This window comes from Eurosta solidaginis, chromosome 4, assembly GCF_040869045.1.
Source record: "Eurosta solidaginis isolate ZX-2024a chromosome 4, ASM4086904v1, whole genome shotgun sequence".
Classification (NCBI taxonomy): Eukaryota; Metazoa; Arthropoda; class Insecta; order Diptera; family Tephritidae; genus Eurosta; species Eurosta solidaginis.
In genome coordinates, this window is record NC_090322.1 from 12680561 (window position 1) to 12702138 (window position 21578).

Consider the following 21578-nt stretch of genomic DNA (forward strand, 5'->3'; position numbering starts at 1 on the left):
CCAAATTATTAAATAAATTATAAAATTAAAAATTGCTTCAAATAAATGTTTTCATACATTTAAAGCAATACGGGCAATCCCCGATTAACTCATTAAAATATTAATTTATCCAAGTGTGCGGAATTTCATTGTAGTTTGAAATTGAGGCTGTGAGGCTAGAAGCTTATTAAATAAAGCCCCCCCCCCCCCCCCCCCCCTAGAAGTGCTGCTGGAACCGCGCCTGAATTAATAAATGAAAAAATTAATTAAAATTTGTTACTCACATTAATTTCCGGTTTCCGGTTCCTCCCAGCTGTCGGGGATTCGTAGACCTTTAAACATTTTCGAAACTTTTACAGAAACATGGGGAATCCTACAGTCCCTTTTCAAAAATTAATAAAAATGTTTCTTTTCTTTTAGGTATGTAGATATGTATATCTACATATATACATATAAATTTATGGTTATTTATTTATTTACTTAAACGCTCTTTCCACTTTAATCATTGTAGTATTAGTACCAAATTACTATTTTCTTTTATATATATGTAAGTATATATATGTATATATATATTTTTTTTTTTTAAAGAATTTTAATTTTAAATATTTATGTTATTATTTCCCTTCTGCATAATTTTTGTTTCTTCTAATTTTCAAATTTTAATTCATTTTCACATAAATTTCCTAACCCCTTTTCTCTGCTTTACCAACTTAATTAAATAAATTTATAATTTTGTCCCATTTCGACGTTGCATATCCTTGCTGGTGCTGATCCTGGTCCGTGCTGAGGTTTGCTGATCTTTCGTACAAATGGTATAGTATGTAGATTTATTAGTTTCGATTTTCAACTTTAAAATTTTTCTCAACTTTTCAGAAAGCCGATTTTCTTTAACTTTTATTGTTCAACGGTAACTTTTCTTTCTCTTTCCTTTTTCAGATTAACTAAGCCTTTTGTGTCCTTTACGGATCTGGCTTAAGTCCTTTCAACAATATTTCATACAACCTCTTTTTTTCTTTTTTTCTCCATATTTCAAATATCTTTGGCGAAAGAAGATTTATAACTTCAATAACATAACGCAATTGGACTCAAAGGCCTGACACATTTTCATCCATTTAAAGCTTTTTGTGTTTAAAACCACTTGTAAGATATAACCACCATTATTTAGATTTTTGCTATGGAGATTTTTCCAACAAATTTATTTATTTATTTTCATAAAAAAATGTTTCTTTGCTTTCGCTGGAAAGAAGCACCGTTTCAACAATTTTCACCTGTCACATTATAAATATATATATATATATGATCGGATGATATTTGAACTATCTTTGGCGAAACAAGATTTATAAAATCAATAACGAAATTTGATATTTCGCTGTGGACTCAAAGACCTGACACATTTTGGAGGCAGACTCCATTGTTTTAGAGTTTATAATTTCGCCAACGAGAATAAACAGTTTTACTGGATATACCGAATTTATTTACATTCCCGACAAAACATTTAAAGGAGTTATATTTCTTTAAGTTTTTAGTACTGTCACTTTATTTCTAACGATAGTTAGAGTATTTTTATTTTCGCGGAGGACTATAAGTTGTGACCGCATAGATTGAGATTATGTCCGGAACTCACTTCTTCTAATTTGTCTCCTTTAGGTGAAGCTGATGTTTTGCATTAGAATTGCATTGGTGATATTTTCGTTGTTTTCGAACTAATTCTTATTAACATAAATTGCATTAGTGATCACCTGATTATTGTTTTCGAACTAACTCATTCTCTATTCACTTGTTTTTGGGCCGAACCTAGTGGGTCATTGCTTCTTTCGGTACCGAAAAATCATACGATATCAGCATATAGTTCGAATACACACCTAACCAAACACATGTGTACTTGTCAGTCTTATTTCGTCTCACACTGTTCCTTGTTACAAGTGCCAATATGTTTAGCAACATGGCTTAATGTTGCTATGGCTGAGACGGCGTATGTTAGCAACATTGATGGCGCTGTTAATTTGTATCTGTGGATGTTTGTTTAGGTGGGACGTTAGCTCGCCCTCACTCTACCCAGAAACCTGGGCATCCCAACAGACATCTAATTGATGAGGCCGCACTTCCCAGGGGCTTAAGAGGTCATCTCCGTTAGCCTTATGAGGAAATACGGCACCTGAGAACACAGTCGTATGAAGCAAAAAAGCACAAGCAGCTCCTAAGTGGACAGGCGTCCAGTTCTTAAAGGAAAATACCCAGAACTCGCAGAAGAACGCACTCTCCCTAGTGAAACGCGCGTCACTCCAGCTCAACTTCGATCTGGGCACTGTAACAGGTTAAACTCTTACCTATCCAGAATCAACACCGGCATACAAAATGCTTGGAATGTGTCTCCACATGACACCAACCATCTCTTCAATTGTAATGTTGATCCAACGCCTCTAACACCCCTCTCACTATGGCGACCCCTGTAGAAACTGCAAGCTTCCTTGGACTCCCGTTAGAGGACATTGATGACAATTTGTGATTGGTCGCACCTATTGGATGGGGCGAAGCACTGCTAAAACAACAACAACAAGACTATTAGTCATTTGCGGCATCAATTGACAGTGATGATCACCGCCCATGCCCATTGGCAAAATAGATACAATATGTCACATATGTGGGGAAAGGGCATCATGTCATAAAACTATACAGTAAAAACTATTTTCTTTCACAACATTGCATCAAATTAATTTTTTGGAAACGATTGAGCCATGATAAAAACGTAATTTTCCATAGAAGTTAGCCTCCAAAACTTATTTATGGGCTTTGGAAGTTCGAAATTGAACCCTTCGTAATTTTAAATTAAAAAAGAATTAATTATTTTAAAACAATTTTTCTTTCCATATTTGTTAGTTGGCTGACTCGAGCTCTATGAAACACTGGTTTTAAATCTTTTCTCAATATATTTCGGCTACTCTACGGTAACCGTCTTCAGGGGTAACTACAGAATTATAATCAACAAATACCAAATTACAATCATTTTTTAGATTTAAAAAACAATCATAAACCTACATAAATTTACAGGTCCGTACGCTTTGACTTGGAGCTGAGCACTGTCTGTTTGTTCGTTAGTAAATGTCTGTATATATGTGCAATGTTCTCTGTGTCCCTTTTGTAGTTTAACCTCGGTTCGTTGTTGTTGTGTTAACAGTCGGTGTGGTAGGTGGAGCACGCTACCATCCCACCACGCCGGCCGCTATGTATACATTCCAATAAGAAAATATGGCGGATGCGCCAAGTCACTATTTAATGAATAATTTATAAAAAATATTGTAACGAATTTACTGCAATTCCGCTTATTTCAAATCTTCTACTAAGGTTCGTATCGCTAAACTGTTGAATAAATAACACCACTATTCAATAATGCAAAATGGCCTTTATTAAAGTACTTCACAATAAATAACTCTACTATTGATCGCCAGATAGCGTCCTAAATCCAACTGATTGTCGCGCCTCTACTGTTGCTGCTTTTATACTGTGTGATTTCCTCGTTGCATCTTCTAGGCGCTTCCAGAATTGACTTAGTTGCTGGTATATAATTATAACTACAGATGCACGTGTGTAGCTCCTAAATGCGCGTTTATTTGTGAGCGACACTTCCACAATTATAATTGTATACTTTTGGGAGCATCTCAGATAAGATATCTGCATGTGTTTGTGCGTTGCTTCTCCGCTGCGTGTACGTACATATGTGTAGACATAATGATTGAATTATTGATGTGCATACAAGTCACTGCTTAGCATCGGCTTAAAGATGACAGTACCCCTTAGTGTTGCTAATATTCGTAACAATAAAATAGGAATGTCCACTTATCGACCTTCGAAGGCCCAACCTTAAGATTTGGAGGTTATTTTCGAAAAAACGGAGTAATTACATTTTTCCTTACAGCTTGATCTCTTCTAAAAAAAATTGTTTCATAGTATCCAGCCGGGTGCTGTACATAGTAATAACCCATTTTAAATAAACTTTCCCGCAGAACAAAAACATTTTTCAATACGATAACGATGAAGGCGTATGGTACAAATGGTTTGATGTGAAAATAACTATCTCAGATTTTGGAGTAATTTTTATGGATACAAATTTTATTTTCATCGGCGGCTCTCGGTGCGGAAAAGCAATTAATGACGTTTCCAGATGGAATTTCAAAACTAAAACATTTGAACAATTACCTTCTATGAATCAGCCACGTCATTCACATAGTGTTTTATTATTGAACGAAACTATTTATGCAATTGGTGGAAAAGACGAGCATGGAGTTTAAAAATCAGTCGAAAAGTAAGTCAGTTATTTGAGGCTATCAGAGCATATAAAGATACAGAAACCAAAATGGGCTCGTCTAGCGTTTGATAACGAATTGGAGTATCGAACCGACGAGTGTCGAGTGTTGAATTACGGAAAACCTTCCTTGATGTAGCTAATGTGTATTTGATAAGAGCTCTAACCAAAATGAATTTTGTAGGTTACATCTCTTGCGCTTATAGCTTCATATAAAAATAGAATATACAGTAGACCGGGTCGCAAAAAAAGGTTGCAAAAGCCCGCCCCTAAATATGAAGAGAGTGTTTCGGAAAACAATTTTTAAATATTTTTGATCCTTCGAAATAGAGCGGAAATAGTTTTTTTTTTTTTTTTCATTGTAACTTGGTTATTTAACATACGATTTTTACCGATAAGCTGACCAAATAATGTGATTATAAGCAAATATGTATGCCGATTTTTAAGACTAACATGACGTATCCATTCCAATAATCGGATGTCAAATAACCAAGCCAGACTTGCTCATATTGATTTATACAATGGTTTTTTCTGTTATTGATATTAGAGAAAAATTGCAGTTTACAAACGGCGATGGTTACTAGGACATGTTTCTGAATTTCACTTCTTCATCAGCTAGCTTCTCGGGAGCTGCGTATTGAACTCGAATCTCCAACATTCAGATGCCTTTAACCACTCAGCCATATGAATACCCCGCTGCTCGCTTTGTTGGTCTCTGAGAATTGCCTTTGTTGGTATTCCTTTTATTCACCATTTTTTAGGTACATACTAATCTATATGCTGTTTAATCCTAATGGTGTGGAATATTTTTAGGCCCACTTTGAAAGTTTAGTAACATTTTTGTTTGGATTTTTTATAACAGTGTTAAAATAGTAACAGCGGAAGTTAAAACAAATACTGTAAAAATCCAATTGTTACTAAGCTTTCAAAAAATATTCCACACCATTAGGATTAAACAGCATATAGATTAGTATGTACAAAGAGAGTAGATTAATAAGAGGGAGCATTGTAGAGTCGTTCACTCGCCACAAAGTGGGACGGCTGCGACAGGAATTCACCATACGTTTTGCCCCTCTGCTTCGTTTTCACCATCTGGATTAAAAGTCATAAGCCTGGGCATTCGCGCAATTTTAGTGATGTAAATTGCATGGCGCCAGCGCCAATGCCGGTGCCAGCTCAATGGTAGCTCATTGGCGCAATGACTCCAAACGAATTTTTGACGCTACTCAGTAGTGAGTGCGTAATACATTTCACTTGCGCTATTGAGTGAAACGATTTTTGTGTGTCAGGCACGAGTTTGGTGTTATTGGCGCTACTGGCAATGATGGCACTGAGCTGATGACGGTAGCGCTGGTAGTTCAGCTTATGAATCAGAGAAAGAATTGATGACCCATGTAAATTATTATTGCTTTGGCTATTATTGGCTGTGACTTTGAACCAAATAAATGCTATGGACATAACAACCGGAGTCATTTTTGAGTTTTATATTTTAGATTTAATGCACAATTAATATGGGTGTGTTTGAGCAGACAAATAATAACAGTAGCATTGCTAAAGTGTTGCCTAGTTGATGGAATGTCGCTTAAGCGCCAAATACACGACACGAACATTTCCGCAAACATTCCCGTTATGTCATGTTTCTGCGGCCTTTTCTGTCGTGTATGGTGGTGTTTGCCAGTTCGCGCAAATGTTTCGCCAAAAATCAAAATATTTTAGTTTTTGGCGAACATTTGCGCGAACTGTTCGTGAGTGTATGGCGAAATAGCTCATAATCGTAGTAATTTCTGAACGGAACAGACGTGCGTGGAAAAGTAAAATGGACAATAAAAAATTTCTGAGTGAATTTATTGAAATGTATAAATCTTTGCCATCATTGTGGCAAGTAAAAAGCAAAGATTATTGTAATAGAATTAAAAAGAATAATGATTATGCGACTTTAATCGAAAAATTAAAAGAAGTAGATCCTGATGCCACAAAGGATACAGTTATAAAAAAAATAAGTAGTTTGCGGGCGCAATACTGGCGTGAATCAAAAAAAAGAGAGATAGTTATTTAGATAGATAATTGCCACAGCGAGCAATATTGCTGCAGCACAATTGTTGTCTGTATTCATCGCTGTCTGAAAGAGAACTAATGTTTGGCCAAAAGTTCGTATGGTGTATGGCCAAAGCTGCGAACAAGATTGCGGAATGTTCGCGGAAATGTTCGTGTCGTGTATTTGGCGCTTAAGTTCCTAGCGATGATCAATAGATTGTCAAAATTTCGTTTAACGAACGCGCGAAATTGCCACATCTGCTCAAATTTTGCCGAAGACCGTTATACGCTGTCATAAAAAGTAACACTGCTGCAGCTCGAACACACCCTATATCGAGCAAATGTGAAAAAAATAGACAAAGTAGCTTTTTTTACAAATTGCTTGGCTGAGATTTTCAATTGTTGATTTAACTCAAGCTGTTATGCCAATATTTGTCAGCCAGCTTATTTTCAAATAGGTAATTTTTCCAAAGGCAAAATAAATTACATAGTTATACAGCCTTAAAAAATCAGGAGGACAGCATAGCAAAAGGTATGGTGAATTCCTCTTACAGCCGTTCTACAATTTCCACAAAGATTTAGAACTCTACATTGCACCATCTTATATTTAGAGAGTCGTTGTATGTACCTAAAAAATGGTGAATACCAACAAAGGCAATTCTCAGAGACCATTTGCAAAGCGAGCAGCGGGCATTCATATGGCTGAGTGGTCTGCCTTTACACTGGGGCCCTATTCAGTAACTGTGAGTTTTAAAATGTACACTTTTTCTTCATATAATTTGTATGAAAGAAAAATGTACATTTCAAAGCTCATAGTTACTGAATAGGACCCCTGGTATGAATGTTGGAGATTCGAGTTCAATGCTCAGCTCCCGAGAAGCTAGCTGATGAAGAAGTGAAATTCAAAAACATGTCCTAGTAACCATCGCCGTCTGTAAACTTTGCAATTTTTCTCTAATATCAATAAATTGAAAAACATTTTTCCGAAATCCTCTCAATATAAGCTCCATATGTATTCAGGGGCGGACTTTCACAACTTTTATTTTGTATGGGGACCAACAGGGTCAAATATACAGGCAGTGCTTAATTTCAAGTGAAATTGATAGCGTTTTCTTTTCTGAAATGTTGCCTAAGTAAATGGTAAAGCCTTAATAGAGTTACTCCTACCCAGTGTTTAAAAAACTGTGTGAGCTGTCATGTTATTTGATTTTGCTTGTGCTTGCGCTTTTGAGAAAAACAACAGTCTCAGTTCTAGCACAAGCAAAAACGAAAAGCGGGTAAGGGGGTCAGAATATACCCGCGGTAGGTATGCCTGTCGTAAGAGGCGACTAAAATACCAGATTCAAGGGGTGTGTAGCGCAACCCTTCAGGTTGCCAGCGCAATATATAGCTTCTCCAAATCCACTTGTCAACCTCACCTATCCGCGGCGAATCCTGTTTCACTAACAGACGAGGCTCTGGCGACCCCAAGCTCCTCATGGATCTTGGGGGTGGGGAGGGAGGGGATGGCCTGAAGGTTTAATGTGGCCACATAAATCGTTCCCGAGATGGTCGGGCGAGCACCTTATTGGTGCTGTGGTACCGGAGCGTACCGGATATGCATCCGGCAAAGGACCATCACATCGATAACACTCCCCAAAGCCTTCGGGGAGCAACCTTATCGCTACAACAACAACAACAACAAAAGCGAAAGAAATGAAATGCCGTAAACAGTCGCGTCTTCGTATATTTTAAAATAAATGGTGTTGATTTTAACAGTCGCAAAAAGGAACAGTCGTGAAATGTGAAAATCAACGCTTTTTGCAAACTGCAAGCGCCTGATATTTTGCGTTTTGTTATGATTTTTGTTTACTAAGACGAGGCGCTACAGCGTTGTACGTAATACGCTGTACATATGTATGTACATACAAGCATTTCCATTTCAAGTATATTAAAAATAGAATAATGAGATATTTCTGCATACATATGTACATGTGTGTATATTTTATTTTGAAACATTTTAAATTTAAAGTTAGGGAATTGACCCCCAGTGGTCAGTTACCAATCCTATATATGACCTAATTAACTATTTTTTATTGACTTCAATTTTAATTTTCTTTTTGCGAATGGTTTTAACTAAACTTTTTGACGACTCCACTTTCGTTTGAATAAATTTTGTGCAAATTTATTAAGTGCGCTTTTAAATTAGACACTATTATTTTTAAGCTTCTTTTGGCATGTTGTACACGTAGCTAAACCCGTGTCTGTATGGTTTTCGAAACCAAACATTACTACTAGTTGTCATCGCGAAATGAATAGCTTACCGCACCAAATCATACAAAATCTTTTAAATATGTTCTTTTATGCCCCGATTCTAGTGTGGTAACAACATTCTTCCCCACGGTAACGAAATCATGCGGCAACTTTTACACCCCTTTGGTATTCTACCTGCGAAAATACCCGGATAATTGTTTACCCACAAAAGTAGGTGGTTACATCGATATAACCACACAACAGCTGTTGTTTAGAAAAAGGCAAAACTGAAAACTAAAGAATTGTAAGCGCAAATAAGTAAAGATAATAGTAAAAAAGTGTTGCCTCTTGCTATACATATTTGTTTACATTATGTATTTTCACAGAATAAATTGCAATATACCTATGTAGAAACTTATCATGCATAATACGCATATACATACATACACATCGTCCCATTTATTCGTTAACCTCGTATCATTTCGGTAAAGCGAGACATTTCGGTAGTGAGACATTTTCGGTAAAGCGAATACGGTGCCACACCATGTTTACATTTGGGACCAAAATTCATCGAAAAAAACGACCAAATTTTTGTTTTATTTTATTAGTATAAAATACAAAATTTTATGATGTTTCTATATAAAATTTTACTAAACATAGTGAAGACTTTCCTTTAATTAAAGCTGAGCAATGAAATATATGTGCATGCAACCAGAAATGGTACTATATTTTGACATATGTAGGATAAGTCGTATGTCTTTCACCAACCAAACGTTGTGAACCTAGTTTTGGTCACAAAGGTCTTGCTTCGAGAATTATGTCGTTGATTGCAATGAAATAAAATATATAGTGCAGTTAGGTTTTAGTAAGAAACGGTTCAAAATTTGCGTTCTGGTGTGGCCGATCTATGTATGTGGAAAACTCAGTAAATCATAAATGAAACTAGGCAATTTTGTTAGCGCTATTTTTATAGATGCTTAGTTATCCCCTTAACGTTTAAACTTCATATCAGAGCCTAGATTCAGTAAGTGTGAGTTTTGATCCCAGGCCTCAGGGGTTCTGCTAGCACGTATAGGAATAATTTTGTACAAAACATTTGTTGCGAAATCAAATCTCTTTTGCATTTGCTTAATTTTCAATTTGCGTGGCTTAACACCACAATAGTCCTGGAATTCCTTAAACTAATTGAGCTGGGTGAGAAAGATTTAAATATCAACGTGCCAAACGAGAAGTAATGCATAGAATTTCCTTGTATAAGTTTTGAAAGGCGGCCACTGTGGTGTGATGGTAGCGTGCTCCGCCTACCACACCGGATGCCCTGGGTTCAAACCCCGGGCAAAGCAACATCTAAAATTTTAGAAATAAGGTTTTTCAATTAGAAGAAAATTTTTCTAAGCGGGGTCGCCCCTCGGCAGTGTTTGGCAAGCGCTCCGGGTGTATTTCTGCCATGAAAAGCTCTCAGTGAAAACTCATCTGCCTTGCAGATGCCGTTCGGAGTCGGCATAAAATCATGTAGGTCCCGTCCGGCCAATTTGTAGGGAAAATCAAGAGGAGCACGACGCAAATTGGAAGAGAAGCTCGGCCTTAGATCTCTTCGGAGGCTATCGCGCCTTATATTTATTTATTTTTTTTTAAGTTTTGAAAGTGTTAGGCTCACGGCAGAGTGCTCGCTATTAGCTATGCTAGGCGAGAAGCAATTTTTATTTTCATATATTTTACATAGTGTTGTATAACCGATCGAAATATGTAGCCGTTATTAATATTATAAAACAAGAGTTTTTTTTGATTAGTCGGTTATTTCATCAACAATTAACGACAATTTGTTTGCCAACATTTTTCTTTTTATAGCCTGGCATAAATTATATCCTAGGTGAAATGTTATTTTTCTGGTACATTTTATTGACTGAGCAATTTTTTATATGGGGGCGAATTTTTGGGCAATATTGTGAATTTTTACCTGAGTGAAAAAGAAAGAAAAGTACCAATCGTGTACACTGCATAAAAAAGACAAAAATTTAAGAAAAGGGACCAGCGGACCAAATGGGGTTGGAAGGGACCATTTTTGGTCCAAATGGACCAAAGTGGCAACCGTGAAAGCGAAGAAAACTACCTTTCCAATTTCTCCACAGACACTGGTGAGTTTTTCGGTGATGACAGCGTTACCACTTGGGCCAGAATCGCGGATAAAAGAACTGGTAACGATATTCGGTTACATAATGTTCTGGGTACTATTTTACCGGTAACGCTCAGAATCGGGGCGTTAGTAGCAATATTGACGACCAAACAAAAAAGACACCGTTTTAAATACTGAGAACTAACGCAACAACTAACTTCTACCAGTGTTCGGATGTACATATGTATGCAGAAATAACTCATCTACTATATATTAGTGAAAGTATGTCTGTGTGTATATTTGGACTTGCAGCCTAAAGCGGCAATTACCCACCGACGTGTGCCGTACATACGGACGTTTGTCGTACGAAACACGTTTGACCGAAGCCTCATAGTAATCAATGTGTGCGTCTGTGTACATGTACATAACATATTTGTGTATGTATTGTTTACAGATAAGCACTGTTACCATTGACCATTTTCCATGCATGCGCTTCCCAAGGCAGTCGGTTCTATGTACCGGAGCGACTCGGGATTTTTCTCGACCAAGGACTGTCATCTCAGTGTAACCCCATCTAATTTGTTGCGTCCCTCCCACAAATTGTCATCCTCCCAGCAGCTCCTTGCAGCAGGACTGCTCCATATTCTCTTGCTCCGGGAAGGTATCGAATCCAATCCTGGTCCGTCTCCTGACCCTGGTCCTGAGAAATGGTTTTGCCGCATTGCCGGAAAAGAATCTTTTTAGGACGGTCATACTCTGTTCAGTGTGTCTCGTGTAAGGGATGGTTGCATCGGACAGGTTGTTCTGGGCTTGATCCCAAAACCCGACGTCCACGTAACTTTTATAAATCTTTTATGGCTCCTTGCTGTTCACGCCCAAGGGCGTCCCGTAGTCTACGCCTAAGCGCCCCCCCCCCCCCCCCACTACCTTCCAGCAGCCCCGCTGCTCAGCAAGCCACAACAAGTACCCGCTGCTGCTCGCGCCCCACGGCGCCAACAACTCAAACAGCTGCTACCACTCATAACTACAATCTCCGTAGTAGAGTCGGAAGCAATGCTGAGCAACAGCCCCTGCCCCCGTCTTCTCCCCCCCCCCCCCCCCTCTTTTCTGGCAGCAATCGTGTAGGTCAGGGAAACAGACTCTTAGTCCCTACCTCCGTTTGCACCGTTTGCCAGCACAGAATATATATGTTTGCGACATCCGCCCAATGCAGCTCCTGCCTTGGGTGGTGCCACTTTCCTAGATGTTCTGGTCTCCGCGACGGCAACCTCCCGACGGGTTTCATTGCGCCATGTTGCCAGGTCGCAAACCCAAATCATCCGGGTACCTCAATGCTTGTCCAAGGACGCCCAGTCCCAGGGCCACAACAGCAATTGCGTCCTGGCCTTCCTCAACCCAGGCGTAGTCACCCGTCGCTTACCCCCAGAGTGGCGACGTCTCCCCCCATGCACTTCAGAATTCTGCAGTTAAACTGTAATGGACTAACTGGGAAGATTACGGAGATAGTCGATTTCATAAAGCGGCACAACATCCGCATTGCTGCGATTCAAGAGACTAAACTCACAGCACGATCTGCATTGCAGACCTGCTCTGGGTATAATGTCCACAGAAAAGATCGCGAGAGCGGAAATGGAGGCGGCCTCGCGTTTATAATACACCACTCTGTGCAATATTATATATTTGATCCTGGCATCGACCGCAGGGACAATGTCTTAGAACGTCAAGGCCTATCTGTCCGGTCAGGCGATGCAAACCTAGAAATCATCAACATCTACATCCCCTCTGCCACCTGTTGCCCCAGTGGATACCGCCCTAATATCAGAGCCTTACTCACTGGCAACAATCGCATTATCTTAGGCGATTTCAATGCCCATCACGATCTATGGCATTCAAACTTGCGGGCGGACAGTAGGGGTGAGATGTTGGCGGATGAAATAGAAGAAACGACGTTCTGCACAATAAACGGAGACGCCCCCACACGTATGGTAGGAAGCTGTCACAGTTCGCCAGATATCTCAATCGTGAGCGCAGAACTCGTAAACTGCGTCAACTGGCAGCCGATGGTAACATTGGCATCCGACCACCTGCCTATACTTATTTCGCTCGAGCGTACCGCCGACTTCATCGTCACCGAAAAACGCACTTTCATAAACTTTAAAAAAGGAAAGTGGGTAGAATATAAATCTTTTACAGACAACCTCTTTGCTGCCCTCCCTATCCCGACTGATGCCCTTCAAGGGGAGCGTGCCTTCCGCAAGGTCATTGAATCCGCCTCGGCACGTTTCATTCCCGCCGGGAGAATTCCCGAAATCCGGCCCCACTTCCTGGCGGAGGCCGCAAACTTAGCGAGAGAACGTGACCTTATAAAGCAGCTTGATCCAGGCGACCCCCAAATAAGGGATATAAACCAACGCATCAGATAGCTTGTGGATGAACACAAGCGGGCGAAATGGGAGGAGCACCTAAGAGGTTGTAACCTCTCTACCGGTGTGGGTAAACTTTGGTCCACCGTAAAGTCCCTATCGAATCCGACTAAGCACAAAGACAAAGTTTCCATCGCCTTTGGCGACAAAGTGCTGTCGGATGCGAAAAAATGCGCGAGCGCTTTCTGCCGACAATATATAATGCATTCTACGGTCGACAAAGATAGACGGAGGGCCAACAGACACGCACATAAACACAAATTCAGCGCGTCACCAATCACCATCACCGCTAAAGAGGTTGAGGACGCCATTGGTCGCGCTAAACCATCCAAAGCAGTGGGCCCAGACGGCATAGCCATGCCGATGCTTAAAAGCCTAGGGAAAGAGGGTTTCAAATATTTAGCGCAGGTCTTCAACCTGTCTCTTTCCACCTTTGTCATACCCGAGAAATGGAAGATGGCCAAGGTGGTCCCGCTACTAAAGCCTGGTAAACCAGCTAACATAGGAGAGTCGTATCGTCCGATATCTCTCCTATCGCCAGTGGCAAAGACGCTCGAAGCCATTTTGCTCCCTTATTTCCAAGCAAATTTGCAGCTAGCCTCTCATCAGCATGGCTTCAGAAAACTCCATAGCACTAGATAAATTGCGGTTTAAATCAAAACCCCCACCATAGAACAGTACTCGTAGCGCTAGACCTATCAAAAGCCTTTGATACGGTCAACCATGGCTCGCTCCTGCAAGACCGGGAAGAGTCTACCCTTCCCCCTTTTCTTAAAAGGTGGACCGCAAATTATCTGGGTGGTCGGCAGGCATCGGTGCAATTTAGAAACGAAACATCAAAACCAAGGAGAATTAAACAAGGGGTGCCACAGGGTGGTGTCCTATCCCCACTTTTGTTTAATTTCTACATATCTAAGCTACCTTCACCACCGGAAGGAGTCACAATCGTTTCCTACGCCGATGACTGCACAGTAATGGCCACAGGCCCAGGCCCACAGATCGATGAGCTATGCAATAAAATAAACGGCTACCTCCCTGATCTCTCCAGTTTTATCGCCTCGCGAAACCTGGCATTATCACCGACTAAATCTTCCGCGACCTTATTTCCAATTTGGACGTCCCAAATGTCGACCATTTTGAACATCCACGTCGATGGCACTACGCTACCGACTGTCCTACACCCCAAAATCTTGGGTGTGACGTTTGATCAGGATCTACATTTTGGTGAGCACGCAGCCGCAATTGTTCCGAGAATTCAGAGCCGTAACAAAATTCTCAAATCCCTTGCTGGCAGTACCTGGGGAAAAGATAAAGAAACGCTCATGACTACATACAAAGAAATTAGCCAGCCGATTACGTGCTACGCGTCACCCATATGGTCGCCAAGCCTAAAAATTACCCACTGGAAGAAGCTACAGGCCTGTCAAAATACTGCTCTCAGAATTGCCACAGGCTGTCTTCTTATGTCCCCAGAACACCATCTGCATAATGAGGCGAGTATACTCCCCATCAGGGAGTGAAACGAGATGCTGACCAAACAGTTCCTGTTAAATACCCAGAAACCTGGGCATCCCAACAGACATGTGATTGATGAGCCAACACCGCCCAGGGGCTTAAGGAGTAATCTCCGTAAGCATTTTGAGGAAATACGGCACCTGAGAACCCAGCCGTATGAAGCGAAAAAACACAAGCAGGTCCTTGGTGAACTCCACAAACAGGCGTCGGACCTTTATGCCGGGAATTGCCCGGTGAATCCAGTACTCAAAGAAAAGTATCCAAAACTCGCGGAAGAGGAACGCATACTCCCCAGGGAAACGCCAGTCACTCTGGCTCAACTTCGTTCTGGATACTGTAACAGGTTAAACTCTTACATATCCAGAATCAACCCCGACATACAAAATGTATGCCCCGCTTGCAATGTGTCCCCACATGACACCAACCATCTCTTTAATTGTAATGTGGAACCAACGCCTCTAACACCCCTTTCCTTATGGTCCACCCCTGTTGAAACAGCAAGTTTCCTTGGACTCCCGTTAGAGGATATTGATGACAATCTGTGATCGGTCGCGGCTGTTAGGTGGGGGGCGAAGCACTGCTACAACAACAACAACAACAACCATTTTGCATGCATGCTTATGGGAACATCAACTTTCTCCAATTTAATTGTTGATGTTGTAAAAGTTAATATTAAATAAATATAAATAGATTACATATTTATAATCTGGACTTTTACGCAATTATTTCGAATTATTTTCACAATTTTTCAAACTTTAATTAGGTGTTTTTGCATAAAACTGCAAACGGTCAAAAATTAGCGCACAACTCTGTATAGTGAGAGAGCGATCAGCTGACACGTTCTTACGGAAAAAATCAAAATTGTTTTGATTTCTACGTTCCGGGCTACGTACGTACGGGCGTTGCACATCGGTGAGTTTTCGTTTACAATGCACACTCAAAAGATAGGTCGTGTCAGCCGACACGTTTTTGGTACGTACGTTCGTGAGTAACTGCCGCATAAACCGCAGAATGGAATCGAACGAAATTTTGCCATGACATTCCCTGAGTGCGTCAATCTATGGTAGGCTATATAAACAAAGTTTTCGACAAGGGGGCGTGGCACCTCCCATACAACTGGAATTTTTCGTAGTCAATAATCTGAAAGTATTAAGGACAGACGACTGAAATTAGGCGAGTGGTTATATGAGACCAATCCCTACCCCCTCCAGAAAAACTGGGTATAACGAAACAGGGGGGCGTGGCACCTCCCATACAACTGGAATTTTTCGTTGTCAATATATCTGAAAGTAGATGACTGAAATTAGGTGAGGAGGTATATAAGACTAATCCCAATCCCCTCGGGAAAAATTGGAGATAGCGAAAAAGGAGCGTGGCATCTCCCATACAAATGGGGGTTGGGATTAGTCTAATATATTAGTCTATATAGTACTGCTTTTATTTATACCCGAACGACGTCGGGTACTCTGCTAGTATATTCTATTTTTTAATATACTTTAATATATACAACGCTGTAGCGCCTCGTCTTAGTAAACACAAATCATAACCAAACGCAAAATATCAGTCGCTTGCAGTTTGCAAAAAGCGTTGATTTTCATATTTCACGACTGCTGCTTTTTGCGACTGTTAAAATCAAGACTATTGATTTTACAGCGACTGTGGCCACTGAGGCAAGCCGCAGTAATATCAATAATTAAATATACAAAGGCGCGACTGTTTACAGCATTTCATTTCTTTCGCTTTTCGTTTTTTGCTTGTGCTAGAACTGAGACTGTTGTTTTTTCTCAAAAGCGCAAGCACCAGCAAGTGTTCGTATTAATAATTCGACGAACAGTAGTCTATAAAAATCGAAATTTTTGTGACTTTTAATATTCCGGCTGCAGTTTTTTAAACACTGCTCCTACCCCAGAAAATTTTCAACATTTATAGTGCATGTAAAGAACATAAACGGCTACCCCGTGTATTAGCTGAATTTCACAAACGCGCTGTCAATGATAATAAAAATTCATTAGCAATTATTTCCTTTATTTAAATTTTCTTCGCTAAAAATATGTGAAGTTACGAAAATAAATTGTCACGATCAGCTGGTTTAGCAGAGTTGCACTGCCACACCGCCATTTTATGCAGGGTAAAACTGTAACGCGTTTGCGTTGCGAGCAGGCAACAATTTTCACACAAGAACGAAATACCCCGTAAAGGCGATACCTGCTTTTTAGAATAGAACAAAATATATTTACAACCCTTGCGCGGCATACAAAAAGCGTAACACTTTTGCCAGAAAAGAAAACGCTATGAGTGTTGACCCATATTTGTCGAATATATGTATGATATGATTTGATTGTTTTTTTTCCGGCACTTTTTGCTTTCTTTTTGGGTAACTCAAATTTGTATACTCAGCTGAGCAGAGCTCACAGAGTATATTAATTTTGTTCGCATAATGGTACCCCGTAACGGCATAAACTAATCGAGATAGATATAGACTTCTGTATATCAATTTGATCTGGGTGAAAAAAGAAATTCGTTTAGCCATGTCCGTCCGTCCGTGAACACGATAACTTGAGTAAATTTTGAGGTATCTTAATGAAATTTGGTATGTAAGTTTCTGGACACTCATTTCAGATCGCTATTTAAAATGAACGAAATTGGACTATAACCACGCCGACTTTTTCGATATCGAAAATTTCGAAAAACCGAAAAAGTATGGTTATTCATTACCAAAGGCGGATAAAGTGATGATTTCAGAATGGGCGTGATTCTTTTTCATTTAATTTGTCTAGAATACTTTTAATGCCATAAGTCGAACAAAAATTTACCAATACTTTTGAAATTTGGTAAGGGCGCAGCTTCTATGACGATAACTGTTTTCTGTGAAAATGTGTGAAATCGGTTGAAGCCACGCCCAGTTTTTATGCACAGTCGACCGTCTGTCCTTCCGCTCGGCCGTTAACACGATAACTTGAGCAAAAATCGATATATCTTTACTAAACTCAGTTAACGTACTTATCTGAACTCACTTTATCTTAGTATTAAAAAGGGCGAAATCCGACTATGACCACGCCCACTTTTTCGATATCGAAAATTTCGATAAATGAAAAAAATTCCATAATTCTATACCAAATACGAAAAAGGGATGAAACATGGTGATTGGATTGGTTTGTTACGCAAAATATAACTTTAGACAAAACTTTATAAAATGGGTGCGACACCTACCATACTAAGTAGAAGAAAATGAAAAAGTTCTGCGGGGCGAAATCAAAAGCCCTTGGAATTATGGCAGGAATACTGTTCGTATGTGATATGGAATTAAAAACCATCTACGAAATCCTACGAAACAATCGCAGCTAAGCTCTCAGCTGAGTATGTAAGGTTCGGTTACACCCGAACTTAGCCTTCCTTACTTGTTTTCCAAAACTTAACAGATACATACATATCGTCAGACGCACACAAGAATATTTTCAGCAAAAAATACTTATAAAACAGATTCACATTAACACTTCAAAGCGAAGAAAGCGGCCACGACTTTATTGTTATCTTATGACGATGCCAAAGCGTCATAGAGAAGCAAGGCTACCAAATCGTGTATTTATATCCTCCTTAAGAAATATAATATAAAGAAAGGCTTTTTATCATGATTTTTCCTGCGAAAACAGGCGCTAGAAGTAGAGACAAACAAAAAATATTGAAAATGATGAGCAGTGGATTTCGAAGTCACGAACTTTGAATTGGCTTCTTTAAAGCTTTACTGAGAAGCACATTTTGTGGCTCCGCTTCTTAAAAATTCCCATACCATCCGTCTAACACCTACGTCTACAAATTTCAAATGATTACCTACTACTTTCAATAAATTAAAAATCTTAGACATATAAACGCAGCGATGCCCACCTAGTCTATAAATTTTGTTGTTATAACCATAATATGTATATGTAAATATCTAGATATACCGTGTCTAATGGATGGGTGCCAATTAATAGTATGATAAACCCACGTAACAACGCTGGCGCCGTTGCTTACAATGGGAAAATTTATGTTATTGGTGGATACTGGAACACAAGTGCAATTGACTCTGTTGAATGTTACGATCCTGCAACAGATCGCTGGACTCTATGTACTAATTTGATTGATTACCATAGTTGCTCTAGTGTAAGTTGTAAATTAATTTTAAAATAATTGGCCATATATATAATCAATCAATATATTCGCATGACTTTAGGCGACTGTGCACAATGGAAACATTTATGTTATAGGTACCAAAGTTACGTACCATCCTACGTGGTTTGGTTCTGATGCAATTAAATCATCAACTCTGGAGCGTTACGATCCACAGAAAAATAAATGGACTGAGGTTTGATTGAATGCTTATTTTTTAAAGTAAACTGGTATAAACGTCTTTTACTTTTCTATAGCTCTGTTGCTTGCGTTCTGCACGTGATGGAATTGGCTGCATTTCCTTCAACAATCAATTGTGGGTAGTTGGTGGCAATCATTGGAATAATGTTTCAGTTTACGATGAAGAAAAAAATCACTTAATTGGAAAGCGATCAATAGGTATTGAGGGAAGTTTCTATTGTTTCACTGTACCTAAAGCTGTATTTCAAAGTGAATGTGAAAATTGATAAAATAAAAAAAAAATGAATTATTTGTGGAGTGCTTCCGTTATTCAACAACTTGCTGACAGGAATTCAAAAACCTTCCCAATATTCAGCCGCATGTGAGTATTTTGAGTGTTGCCTACATTTGAGGTTATCCAGCACGGTGAAGCTGCTTGTAAGTATTTGAGCACTCTATTAATTTTGACCATGTCGGACATATTTAATTAAAAAATTGGCCACCAGGCTGACCATGTTGACTCCTTTTCTGTCCTTGATGCGGGATCTCCAAAGTCACACTGGGCGAATTGCACTATCTGCACAAGTCCGCTGACTCGGCAGGACAACACTAATTTACACTATTTTACCTGCGGGAACAAAGCGAGCCATATCAGTCTCTGGCCTTGTGCTACTTCTTTTCTCCATGGAGGGTGTTGGTTTGCAATAGGAGATCAGCAAGACAGTTCTCTTATGCGGAGATCACAGTGGATTTTATAATGAGAACATGATTCTTTCTAGTATAGCTTTCCCCGCATAGGAGAGATTAAATTCCTTTGGCAACAAAAAAGAGTTATTCGTTTTTTTTAACACACAAAATGTCTCATTTTATTAGCCTGAACTTCTTTCTTAAACTTGAAAACTGTAAAGCCTTTTCAATCGTTTTCACTTGACATCCTTCAAAGATTCATAGCGACAAACAAAATAAAAATAAAAACAAACAAACAAAATGGGAAGGTGAAAATCAATGTCAGATAATAAAGCTAATAAAAATGCGTAACCAAAAGCCCGTGTCATGAAATGATTGCACAAACTCTAGCGACTATTTCGAAGTGGTTCCGAAGTTCACAGATGAAGAGTTTTCGTGTATGAGTTGAGGCCACAATCCATGGTGCTGAGTCCATCAGAATCCAGAACCATCGATAAAAGCTGAGTAACAAAACAAATGATGTTAGTTTACTTCGTGCTATGAAAAGTCATAGCTTTAGCTCATTCCCATTGAAAAAATTAGACAATAACTGAAAAAGGCTTCATCACTCAATTCGCACTAAACGGGTTTGGTATGAATGTTTTTTTTTTTTGAAAATTGGGAAGCCGATTTAAAATACCGAGTAACTTATTGCCAGAGGTCTGACTTCGATATAGAAACGAACTCTGGGATATGGTATTCTTCAATCGTATTCTGGTATAAAATATTTTGCAGATAAAAGTCTAGTTGAGGGGTTGACTGCTAATACGCTACCAAAAATATCGAGAGAGGTGTCAGAGGCGTCTTAATATCAGCATAAATAATCCGAAGGCGAAAATAAAAATTTTAACTCGTTCAAAAGATATTAACGAAAAACCGAAAAATTACCCGCGGGTCCCTCCGAAACCGGGGTGTAATCCATAGTATTTTCGCGTAGAACACCTTTCTCCGTTGGGGGCCTTCGGCCGCGCTTATAAAAAATTACCCTGGGTGGGTCCAACACCGGTTTTGAGACCAAAACTATATCCGCGCAAAACACTTATCTACACAATTTTTTTTGTGGGTACACCAACATTAACACAACCACATGAAAATCGCCAACTTCAACTTCTCGAGAACAATACTGCGAAGGCGGAAAAGAAAAATTGTATCTCTGTCCGGAGATATTTGCAGTTGAAGTTGGTGATTTCCATGTGGTTGTTGTTGTGTAGTACCCACAAAAAAATTGTGCATCACCGTGGCGGCAGCCACGGTTAAACCACACACCCGGACGTGGCATGGCGTAGCCCAGGGTTATTTTTTACAAGCGCGGCCGAAGGCCGCCAACGCAGAAAGGTGTTCTGCGCAAAAATACTATGGATCCCATCCCCGGTTTCGGAGGTACCCGCGGGTCCTTTTTCGGTTTTTCGTTAATATCTTTTGACCGAGTTAAAATTTTTATTCTCCGCCTTCGGATTATTAATACTGATGCCAGCACGCGTCGTTTGACACCTCTCTCGATATTTTTGTTAGCGTATTAGCAGTCGACCCCTCAACTAGACTATTACCTAAAAATTTTTCTTTTCCGCCTTCGGATTATTGTTGTCGAGGTCAATACGCGTCTTTTGACACCTCTCGATATTTTTGGTAGCTTATTAGCGAGTCGACCCCTCAACTAGACTTTTACCGAATTTTGTAACCGTTTTCCGATAAACCGTTTTTCAACTGATGATGAAATAGGCTTTTTCAAGGCCCTCCCTGCTAGACAGAGCTGACGGAAACTCCAACACATTAACAGAATTGTTGATATCACTAATACACTCGCATACATTTTTCCTTTTATTCCTTTGGAAAATTATGGTATGTATTAGAGATATACGCCGTCGATAAACGCCGCCGCCGTCGCCGAATGTCAAAAATATCGGCGCGGCGGCGGCGTCCGGCGCGTTAC

General features: G+C 39.7%; 1 protein-coding gene across 1 annotated transcript in view; it reads left to right on the forward strand.

Annotated features, from left to right (window-relative positions):
* LOC137249056 (kelch-like protein 1) overlaps positions 1-19229 on the forward strand; it is a 50999-nt gene extending 31770 nt beyond the window's left edge. Inside the window, exons 5-8 of the mRNA XM_067780182.1 lie at positions 3981-4279; positions 18532-18736; positions 18807-18938; positions 19000-19229. Coding sequence (XP_067636283.1) covers positions 3981-4265 — 285 coding nt within the window. The 3' untranslated portion in view covers positions 4266-4279; positions 18532-18736; positions 18807-18938; positions 19000-19229. The remainder of the gene's footprint in view (positions 1-3980; positions 4280-18531; positions 18737-18806; positions 18939-18999) is intronic.
* Positions 19230-21578: the final 2349 nt, after the last annotated feature.